Here is a 12,617-nt window from a genome sequence, read left to right on the forward strand (position 1 = left end):
GTTCGTCAATTAAGGCCATTTCTCTCTGTCACTCTAATTACGTCTTAGTGAGAGTAAAAGAGAAAGATTCCCGATTTGCGAATTTCGGTTTTCGAGGTAGGCCCCCTGTTTCAGTCGGATACTTTGCGAACAGCTAATTGTAGAGTTACAAAGCAAAAAAATGCTAACCATACCGCTTGCAATATTTGACAAATAAGATTCACAATTACCTTTCAAGCAAAATATAACCTACCCAAAAAGTAAAATATATTATAGGTAATTTTACGAATCCTATTCTCCTTCTTTTAAGTTTTTGTTTAACTCCTTTTGTACACTACCAATAGGCAAAGTGTAACAAACCCAAAAAACCATTTTTTGACAAAACCATTTTCTGGTGTTCATTCTTACTTAAAAATGGATATTCGTTTAAATCTCACCATTTTATACACACTTCAATAGAAATAAGCAAACGTAAACACGAATCCCTCGAAAAAAGAGCAAACCTTAACCAGCCTGATCAAACAAATCGTCGCAGGCGCAATCTGTACACAGTCATAAAAAAATCAAATATCGAACACAAACGTCACATATTAACCGCTCACTCAACCCTACAATAGCCATAAAGAATTACAATTAATCGCTGCGACGAGAAATGCCACCGCGTTAAAAAAACGTCAAAATATCTATGCCCCCACTGACTACTGACCGCCAATGGGGGAGCCCGTTTGACGGCTCGCTACCACTTTCGGGCCAATGGGGCGCCCCGGGGCGGAGCCTCGAGCGCCGCGCGGCGTTTCGCCCCCAGCGAAAACCTTTTCGCCTGCAGTCGTTTACCGATAAGCCTGAGGGATGGTCGGTTATTATTACATTCGGTACGTGAGCGGATGGCTCCGGGCATAATCGATAATGCGGAAGGCAAGCCAGTGACTGTTGTGATATGAGACATTTTGTGTTCTGTGATATGTTTGCCTTAGTATAGATAGCATGAACCTTTATATGCAGTGTCACCGCGAGGTATGGATACGATTGCTTACTTATTAGGCGTATAGATATGGAGTGATGCGGTTAACAAGTGTGTATACTTACATGTACAAGTGTATGATAAATCTTCTTTTATAACTTAAACCGTTGTGGATACCTACATAGGTACTTGGTTTATGGAAAAATAAGGATACAAAATATAAAACATAAACAGAAGTTACTTAGTTTTGAAAAATACTACCTATTAAGTGTTTTGATTGTGTTTATAATTTAAAAAATCGTGATTTATTACAAAAAATATTGTAGTTAAAAAAACTGTTGTTGCGCTTAATTACATTTACTCACACGAAATCACGGTAATTAAATTAAATATTTAGAAAAAAGCATTTTATAAACACCAATGTCGTAAATAAAATACATACTCTCTTTGAATCTTTTTAACAAACTTTTTGGCGCCCCACGGGGGCTTAGTAAAAGGATAAGAAGAGGAGGGTTTTTGTAATAGGTAAATGGAGACCAATAATCTAATAAGATTGTATTAATACCTTCCTTTTATTAATCAAGATATTTAGCTGATTTATTTTTTGGTGTTTAGGTACTATTTAGTTAAGTCTCGTTTATTTTTTTCAATTAAGGTACTATTTTTTTATTAAATAACTTGGTTTTTAATCCATAACTAATCAAATTTACGAATACTTTCGTATTTTAATTGATTGTTAGGTATTCGGTACTAAGGTAGATTTAGGTTCTGAAGTGTTTTTATTACACAAACATTTTTTTTTAAGTACTAAGAAATAAATACGGTGCTATCAATAAAATAAACGTATTAAAGTTTAATTTAAACATAAATTATGTAGTTCGAAACTGAGACTATAAATATGTCGTTAGGTGTAAACTTAAGGACCTGGAAAAACCGACGGGAAATTTAAAACTTCTTGACTTTACCAAATTAAGTAAAAATGAACAATTATTACGGAAAAAGGACCTGAAAGTATATGGTACCACAAATACTGAATCAAATTAGCTTACTACGACACAGTCCTAAATTAAGTAAGTCCCTGATAAAAAGAACAGGCTAAAAGAGTGTCTCCTCGATTTGTCTTAATGTACTCGTATGAGACTATTACAGCATGCTAATATCATAAGTTCAATAGGTTAAGTTGTTAAATTGTATAAAGAACTGAGCGCCTCTCGCCAATAAACGTTACAGTTTGGCGGGAATAAATATGTATTAATTATAAGTTTTAATTTTAATATATAAATAAAAAAATTAAATTAAGTACACTACTAAAATTTTGCACTAATAAAACTCGTAACAATATTAAACTAAAACCACATCATGTTTAGTTCGACCACAATGAAACTTTACATATATTCCCAGAACTTGACAGTCACAGAAACTCACAAACCCTATATTTAAAAGTCCAAAATATACTTTCCCGCCTTAAAACCAAAACTAAGTAACATTTCATCCAAGAAACTTGACACAAGAAAGGGCCCAATCCTTTATTTGTAGCATTCCTTGAAGCGTATAATTATGGCGGCCAACGCACGTTATACTTTGAAATTTTATAATTGGTGGTCCTTGGCACAAATTGTCGGGACATCCTTTTCAAACAGGTAAAACAATAAAAAATAACTTTTTGCGATATAGGTATCTTAAGTTGAAAGCTTTGAAAATCGAATATTTTTGAGTTGTGTGTTTTTTTTTGGATTTACGATAAAAAAATACTATGATGTATAATTCATCTTTTTCCTGTCTTTTGCAAGAATTGCCCTCAATCATTATTAGTTCAACTTTTGTTAGTTTGAACATGGTAAAAGACAAGACTTCCGGCAGAAATAAAAGTACATCAAATTTTTACTAAAAACATCGAGTGACCCAGCAGTGGACGAACCCCTATTTTCATAGGTACAAAAGTGTGGGACAGCTTTGTCCCCTGGGTCACTGCTCTTAAACAAGTTAAAAAATATCAAATCATGATAAAAAAATATTGCATTACGTAGCTTGTTTATCTGTTTTTATATAAAAAGAAAAACAAAAACATTAAATCCGATTTTTTTTTAATCACTTTTAGCCAAAGTAGGTCAAATTTTGCTGACAAATAACTGAGCGCTTTGCTAACGATGTAACTTTTGTGGTGTTCATTGAGTACCTAAAAAAAACTGATTTACGTAGTTTTAGCCCCCAGTCCTTATAACAAAGCGTTTTCGAACAGTTTTTGCTGGTAAAAAAAGTGACGTATACATATATTGTTGTATGCGTCACTTGGCACTGAAATTTGAAAAAAATGACTTACGTAGTTTTAACCCTAAGGATCTTAAAACGGTAGAACACCTGATTGGACCGCCGGCCAGTCAGCCGACGGGATAGTCACGTCAATAGGAATATACGTTTGACGACTTTCCTAGTCGGTAGTGACCCTACATACGGTCACGTCTGAAAATATCGATACAAAGTGCCAAAAATATGTATACACTACCTTATATATGGAGTCCATATACATGCCCATATTATGGACAATAAGGTCGTGTATACATATTTTTGTCAGTTTTTCCGTATCCATATTTTCAGACGTGACTGTACAAAGCAGGAGGTTCAAAGTTCAAAAAATAATAATCTGCAAGTAGGCCTCAGGCTCTTTTACAAGTCAATGCAACATTTATAGTAACATCATATAGTGACATGAAAAATACTTAACAACATTTATAAATACAACAGCCAATACCTGGGTAAACATTACATTATAATAATCTTAAAATAAATAATTACTACAATACAATAGAGATGTATAGTCTCTATGGTTAAAAATACATTTAATCTGGAGATGTAAAAGGTCCCCAGGTTCAGATTTTGAATCATAAATACGAGGGGAAAGCTGAAAATGTTTAGAATAGAAAAATCTGAAGTAAATAAGCCGTCACTCTTTATTTTAATGCGTGCTTTAACTCTTTCTGATCACGCGTACAAATTTTTATTAGGATAGGATTACCCTGAAGCGCACACATCATTCTTCCAATGCCTTTTCTGTATGGCGATTTTATGTCCTCGGAGTTTGTATGTGAAATTCACGAGATGTCCATCGGGATTAAAGTTTTTTTACGCATAAATATTTATGCAAGAAATTTTAGAAGAAATGTGAATAGGGATGTCAGAAACTGCTTATGTATATAATTTTTTGTATAAATAAAAGTATTAACTGCACAAAAGTGATGTAAAATTTTGACGTTGCTCTTGAATGACATTATTAGAGAAGCATCATAGGAATGATCCTATGATGATTGAACGGATGACCGTTAAACAACTACAAAAGCGATTAAATTTAAAATTTTAAGAATAAACAGACATTCATTATGAAAATATAACTGAAACTTGTAACTCTGTTGGTGGCTGAACCCCAATGAAAATCGTTTAAAGTAGTTTATCTACACACACTACACATATCATAAACCCTCTATGATGCCTTCAAAATTCGTAAATAATGGCCAACATTACGATAAACTGTTTTGTTACATCAAATTTCTTGCCTGTAATTGCTTCATAACTACATCAAAATCGATTTGGTTATGATATTCAAATTTGGAACACATCTGAAAAAAAAGCAATTCGATTTGACCTTTATTCTAACATCAGGTTAGATGCCTTTTTGTTCGTAATGAAATGTCAATTGCATACAATTTTGACATAATTCGCATGTTAGTTTGTATCGAATGATACGGAAATAGGGCCCCGACTCTTGTTCGTCTCTGGATTCAAAAAAAACTACGAATGCGTGACATAAGTTTTCGTTTACCGCCATTTGATGTACTGTTTATATTTTAATTAGTTTAAAGTATAAAAAGAATATGTTTTGTTGTTTTTAAAGTAACTATAGCGAAAGTTTCGTGTAGAATGAGCGATAAAAATATTTCGGTGACGCCACCACATATCCGCGAGTTCCGCCAAGAGAGCAACGATGCCCCAACGTTGGCTGTAATTTGGGTTAGTGAATATATCATAGAAAGTTTATAATATGTGTGTAGATAAAATAGTGAATGTAACTGTATATAATTAGGCATTAAAACACTCGTGTGATCCTTTTAAGAAACTCACTTCATTCGTTTCTTAAACCCCCACTCGTGTATTTTAATGCCTTTTATTATGTAGCACTCACATAAACTACTATTACATGAAAATTCTTGGGTTGAAATTAGAATAAAGCTCGACGTACAATTTCCAAATTGCCAGCAATCCGGAAACACAAGTAACGACCAAAAATACTTCAAAAAAATATAAAGAGTTATATTCTCATAAATAATATGCCTCTTTTTTTATACGATCTCTAAGCAATCTTTTCTAAGAACATTTAGTGTTGCCCTCGTAGGTATTTGTTCCTGAGTTATAGGTGTCGCAACTTCGAAATATATTTTCATTCATTTTACTAGACTAGACGCTTTTTTCTTCAAAAACTATCTTGAAAAAGGAATCTTGTAGAAGCCATTGAGTTAGGTTATGTTAAATAGGTGACCCTCTAAAAATTCAACAGTTTTTAGAAAAAACGTGTTCGTTCAAATATAAATGGCGCCAAACCTCTTGCGCGAATTACAATATTTGACGTTGTCAACATGCACGCTGTACCTAAATTTGAGTTGCTCCCTTGAGGTCATTTTTGAGTTCTAGTCAGACTTCTGTAGTTATTATAATTCATTGGTAATGTTTTACATGTCACGTTCAGAAACACTAGTAACAGGCTAACAGCGACGCCATTCAACAATACATAAACATTTCAAGGCAAGAACTACCATGAAGAACCAATTCAATTTCAGCCAGCATAATAAAACAATTCGAAAATGGAACGCTGAAGTATTATTTAAAAAACCGCCGTTCCATTATGCCGCTGTCATCGGCTTGATAAGATTTAAATTAGCCCCACAATACGGCGCTGTCAAATCCGCCATTAATTTCGAATTTCGAACGGGAGCGGTGTTGCCAACCTTTTGGCCGTTACGACAATGGATGTAATCTTGGATTATTTCGGTTGATCTTTTATTTTAGGTAATTAATGTGGATTAGGGATATTTAATGGATACTTTTATATAGGTTATTTTTCTGTTTTACGAAGTAAAGTTGATTTTGATGTTGAAATTTGATTTGACTTGACTTGCCAAAAAAAACATTTTCAACTTATATTGCTTTTACTTTACTTGCTAGACAATACCGTAAATTTAGTAATTCTACCAAGAGTATAAATATTACAATTAAATGCAATTTTCTCAATCATGCAAAAACATACAATGTTGACGTCACTTACTTCAAATTAAGTGCGATGAGTGAAGATATCTAAAGGAGTTTCATGCAGCCTTACACACCTAGGCCTGAAAAGCAACCTTCTTTTGTTTTAAAACGTCAAATTTTGACGCAATGTCTTGGCATTCAACCATCAAATAGTAGTAGATTCGAAGATTGTTTTTACCTGCGGAAACCTACGAATGAAATAAAGCACTATACAAATCTTAGCGAGCAACGGTATTGCCGGCCGCGCATCCCTATCCGTCTATATCTACTTGGCCTGCAACCCTTCGTTTCCCGGCCTCTATAGTAATGTACTAATACTCAAACCAAGTTACAATTTATTATATTACAAGTCCAGTTTACATATACGGGTAAGTAAGCGCTATAACAATGATAAAATATGTCTTGAATCTTTATTACATAAACTGCCAAATCAAATCAAACTCCACAAAAGTATTAACCTTTAAATTACAAAGGTTATATTGATAAACAACAATTAATTAATCGTTAATGAATTTAATGCCGCAACCGACGCAAATAAATGCAATTAATAGCATTTGAAATTAATGCGCTGCTGACAACATATAATAAAAATAAAGGCAGACATTAAATATATTTAATGACATGTCACGCAGCCCCGCCCACAGCTATTTAAAATTAGTCATAAACTATATAGAGAATATTAAAAAAAACAGTAAATTGGTATTGATATTCATTTGCAATAAATTAATGTAATTATTTTGCGTAACATAATGACTAGAAACCAAGGACTAGATGTTTATTTTTTGTACTAATGCATAAAGACAGATGCCTATAAATTTTACAATGGTTAGGTAATAGCCAGTTAGAGTGTATAGGTAATGGGGATGATAATGAGATTTACCTAAATATTTCTTGATCTACCTACACAAATTGTATCATTTGATTAAAAATAATAGTAGATTTTGTATGATAAAATTTGTGTAGATAGTTATTAAGAAATTATCAAATAAACTTCATTTTAAGTTTTGTCCCTATTCACCCCAGCCGTCCCTATTCACCCCGGTTGACGGTAAGATTCTTATCTGATTTCATTCGTTCTGGTCTTGCCATTGCCAGCAATTCCTAAAAAAAAAACACCTGAAAAATGCAAATAATTTTTAGTGTTCACCGGAAATTATGTATATCCCGGAAATGTAAATATTGCAAGGCCTAAAAGGCGCATTAAAAAAGCTTATCACTTTTGTTTATTAGTGTGTAAATATATTTCACACAATATTTTCCAGGTTTGACATCCCGCTGGCCAAGTAAATGCAGCCTCTACACACTACAATTCGAACGTAGGTGTATACACTTCCTTAGGAAATATATTTAAATCATGTTATTTAAGTATTATAGAAAGTCGGTTTTAGGATATTTATAAAAAAATAATTCTTTACTCATAGTGTGGGTTAGTCCTAATAGAACCATCTAGAAGTCGTCAACGACATCATTAGTTTATCTCTCTCTCCCCCGCTGTGACGAGAGCTCCTGTCGCTCGTGAATCTTCAACCAATGTTAACAAACGATTGTAAACCCTATTGGTAAAGGCCATAAGGTCCACCGATGTTTAAATGTTGTTGTTAGAACATTAATCGTGCACCACTCGTGAACTTCGTATTCGAAGTGCAAACCCAACGGCTAGAAGCTCGTTGATGTCTTTTGTTATGTCATTTGGTATGCGTCTATAATTTGGTCTACGAAATCTTGGTTTAAACATTAAAGTAGGTTCTCCTGTATTGGAAGCCTCGATTCCCAGGAATTGCAGAAAGATAGCTTGTAGTCCCCTGACAGAGGTATACAGAAATCGTGAACAATATCATTAGATTATCTCTCTGCCCCCGCTGTGAAGAGAGCTCCTGTCGCCGTGATCTCGTGAACCTTTACCCAATGTTAACAGACAATTGTATACCTTATTGTAAGAACCATAAGGACTATTGATCATGTACTACCCGTGAACAAATTCAAAATGTCGGATTTTACTTAGATTCATTAGAGGCCATTTTTGCAATTACCTGACATTCGGAACTTTTAGGAACTATCCGAATACACCTTAAGGGAGCGATGTGTTCAAAATTATCTACCCACAGTATGGTGGTCTTCAAAAAGTAAATTTTTGAAGAAATTTTTTATCCTTGTTATTAATTCTCGAGTAATTGTAGAAAATTCTGTGTCATTTATGCTTCAAATTTATGCCCTAATTCATAAGCTATCGAATGATTATTTATTTTTAAATGTGCGGTAGGCAAATGGACAGATTGGTACATTAATCGAGTGCAGTAGTGTTTGGCACCATAAAACTTTGAAAGGGTGCATTTTTAAAATGGTTGAAAAAAACATAGGTATGGGGGGTGATTGGTCGATAACATTCATCGTACTATACGTGGTTAACGGCTCGACTATACGTCGACAAACACATTGTACAATATGTATGCGTTCTTACAGTCAAGTTGTAATGTCAAAGTTTAGGCAAGTAGCTTTTCGTCGAGTAGTTACACACATCTCTTTTTGACATTTTGCTGTGACATCAGTTATCCGCGAGCACGACCAGTGAAACCTGCGTCGAAACGTCGGAAATGAAGGTAACAAAATAAATTCACGATAGACTCGGTTTTGAATATTTTTTTACAGTACATATGGGGCTACTTTATAGCACTAGTGCGAGAAGTAGCATATTACGTTACTGTGTCGAACATTTAAAGGGCCATATGTACTGTAAAACGTTGTACGATATATGTGCGAATAGGTAATTCGCAACTCGTGTCGATTTAAAACACTCCCTTCGGTCGTGTTTTAATTTATCGCCACTCGTTTCGAATTTCCTATTTTTCGCACTTGTATCGTAATGTACTATTAAAATGTGTTCAAAAGTATGCTTGCTTGCCAGCGACGTAAAAAAAAACTTGAAAGTGTGAAATGTTCAGTAACATAATAAAAAATATTTATTTAAATTACAAAGTATTTATCGATAAGTAGATGAAGTACTTAAATCAAAATTATAAGTTATCTATAGTAATTAACAAACAGTAAGTCTAATATAAAAAGTCAAATCATCAGTTTAAATTTTCGTACAATTTAATAAATGTCACAACTTACGATAAACAAACGCAATTAAATCGAGACGCGAGACAAAACAATACATTTTCTAATTGGCTATCCCTGAATTGGATTTTCAATGATTGCCGATATATTTTTAATAGGCAATAAGACCAAAGATGGAGGTTGTTTTATTTTTAATTTTTCGAAACTTTAATAGTGTGTAAGGCACCGGCCAACGGCCAAATGAGAAGGTCGTTCTTTTTTCGAATTTGATTTATAAGCAATGAATTGTGAACAGCAGTTAATGAAATATAGAGTGATGTCGCACTGCGCACGCTTTTATATCGGGGTTCCGTAATTTCGTTTACAGTATGGGTGCTACCTTACGGCACTAGTGCAATAATTAGCACATTACGTAACTATCTCGAAAATTTAAAGGGACATATGTAGTGTAAAACGTTGTACGATACGTGTGCGAATAAGTAATTCGCACTTGTATCGTAATGTATTATTATGTTTTCTGACAGATATTTCAGTGTATAGAATAGTCTGATATATTTATTTATTTAAACTTTATTGCACAAATGTACACAATTATGTACAAATAGACTTAATGCCAAATGGCTAATTTACTAGTCAACCATAGCGCCATCGCCACACAGACACAGAAACATTAAAAGTTGGTATACTTACCAATTTGTTAGAGAGACACAGCGATTTCAAATATATGATCCTCCTCCGCGCGTTATCGCTGCTCAATGCACTCTTGACATCAGCACCAGAGTGTGACTTGTTTGCGGGGAGATGGGCGAATGTGTGCCAGGAGTGTCTGAGGTTCTGTGAGATGATGGATGATAGGCTTTCCAGCACTTGCATGTGATTATTAATGAATATCTGTTTTTTATTTTATATATGTTTTGTATTTGTATAGTCTAATTATTCGGTGTATTGGCATATGCTGTAATGCCGTGTAAATATTTGAAAAAAAATAAATAAATAAATATATGATTTTTATAAAACGCGATCCTAATTATTTATTCGTGCAACTCGCGCTTGGCCATAATTTCATACTCGCTATAATATTGTATTTGTTTGCCCTCAATAGCAAATATTTAGTTATAACGAAAACGAAAACGCGGGGAAGAAGATGTTAGATATTTATCTAAGGACGTATACTGCCTAAAATATATGATTCATTTCATGTAAGTGGGGTTTTATTTCAAAAATGTAGAAACAGTATGCACATTTCGACATTTTTGAAATACTTAATAAAACCCTACTTCTAAAACGTTATGTAACATTTCCGGTCTAGTTACTTGTTTAACTTGCCTATTTGTTTGTTTATTTAGACCGCATTGTGTTCTAAATTTGAATTACGGAGCCTGTGGATCAACAAAGCACCATAGACAAGCCATTTCTCACCGTCGCTTTTTCTAATAAAGCATTTGTTAGGCAAAGGCAAGCGCCCATTGTACCCGTACAACCAAACAGAGGTCAAATCATCGCTTTCCAAGCCGTAACACGAATTTATACCTGACATTATTCATACCACCCGACCGCTTGTTTTTCCCTAATTAGAATCCATTCAAACGTACCCCATTAAAACTCGTCTAAATTAAAATTCGAATAACTTACTAACTAGATATATAAATCACGAACCGTACAGAAAGACAATAAAATATATTGTCCAGTCCGACAAACGGCTCGAGTCCAATAATTAATACAACAATGCGCTCACCGAGTAATTAAAATAAACTAATTTCTAAACGTGAGTGGCTTTTTATGAATGAACGCTGTGGTCTATCTTTTTTCAGTCTGGCAACATTTCTCATCCGCGGTTGCGCACTGACAGTACGCTTGACGGCGTTCTTTTTTCAAAGCGCGACTCGCAGCGGGGCGCTGCATCCGTTGCGCGTTCGAATTATCTCGTTTTAATTTGAGAATCGGCTTTTTTGTTTTATGCCATTATTTTACTAATTCGTAATTTGAAATGTTTAGACAATTACACGGCACTTATGAGTGAGGATTCGTGAATCACGTTCAAATCATTTTCTCACGCTAGGGACTCCCACGAATTAGTTGAATTGCTCGAAGCCTGGGATTCGGGACGAACCTAAGGATTTTCGGCATCGGATCGGGACGAGATGATTCCGAGCAAATCGGCGAACATAATTACAACCTGCCTGCCAGTATTTGAGCGCAGCGCCGCGTGCACAGTAGCAATAACGTGCAATTTAAATGTTTCAAATTTCGAACACGATTCTTTTTTAAATACAAATCGGTATTGCGTGCATGCATTCAAAATAAACAAATAAACATCGTGCGATTTACAATGCTAAAAGAGTCCTTTACGATTTCAAAAATAAGTACATTTATTTCTCAATCATGCTACAACTCATAGGGTACGTAGGTACGCATTAACTCACACATGAAACGTCAAAGGCAGTGTTGCTAGTGTAAAAAAAGACAACAGGCATTTCAAAATTAGAACGTTAAAGGCAGCACGTGCACAGATAAGTGCACGTCGCTCCACCGTATTCGGGATCACGTATCTCAAATAACACAGGCCGGTTGTAATGAGCCGATGAGTTTAAACACGGCCATTGGGCTCCAAATTCGAATTAATAAAACGAGTTGTCTGTTATTATTTTGTACATGTTCTGGTGCTTGAACAACGTTATTTTAGAGTTAATTAGCTAATGAAACAAGGTATTCTACCGATTTTCAAAGACTAAAAGTATTTTCACGTTAATTTATAAAAAGTCATATCATTGACGGGGTAGCAGAGGAACTTAAAGGGGTTTTATTCTGTGTGACTGGAAGAGATCACTCATAGGAATAAGCTCGCCTTTGTACTTTCAATTGTATATTCGCTGTTACATATCCTAGCCTAACCGGTATTAGTAACCCTGCCTTCGAAGCAGGCTTGTTACTTGATTATGGATGTTTTCTATGTATATTATTATATCTTCAAAATCCATGATGGCTAATAATTCAAATATTGTTTTGTAATCATTATGTTTGCCATTTCGTGGCTGTTTAATATAAAAAATGTTCACAGTGACTTGACTATGAAGAGATCCTTCATAGGAATATTAGGAATAGGTTCGCCTTTGTACTTCTTGGCGTATATCTACGATACACACAGCCACAAAATTGCTTGGTCATTTTATGAATTAATTACTTCGTGATGTGTCCATGCAAATTTGCAGCTATTTGTTTTATGCAATCGAGAATGTATTACCTACTATAATGGACTAGGTATGACTCGAAATTTCAATGTCTGATTCATTGAGTTGAAAGAGCGTTTTTTTAAACCTAGGAGAAG

General features: G+C 34.4%; 1 protein-coding gene across 3 annotated transcripts in view; it reads left to right on the forward strand.

The window, feature by feature from the left end:
• Positions 1-395: 395 nt before the first annotated feature.
• LOC133530162 (transcription factor AP-2-epsilon) overlaps positions 396-12,617 on the forward strand; it is a 77,459-nt gene continuing 65,237 nt past the window's right edge. For all 3 annotated transcript variants that reach the window (XM_061868020.1, XM_061868019.1, XM_061868021.1), the window contains exon 1: positions 396-993. Coding sequence is in view for 1 of the 3 variants with exons in the window: in XM_061868021.1 (XP_061724005.1) it covers positions 964-993 (30 nt within the window). In the remaining 2 variants the exon portion in view is untranslated. The remainder of the gene's footprint in view (positions 994-12,617) is intronic.

Source organism: Cydia pomonella, chromosome 22 (assembly GCF_033807575.1).
Source record: "Cydia pomonella isolate Wapato2018A chromosome 22, ilCydPomo1, whole genome shotgun sequence".
Taxonomy (NCBI): Eukaryota; Metazoa; Arthropoda; class Insecta; order Lepidoptera; family Tortricidae; genus Cydia; species Cydia pomonella.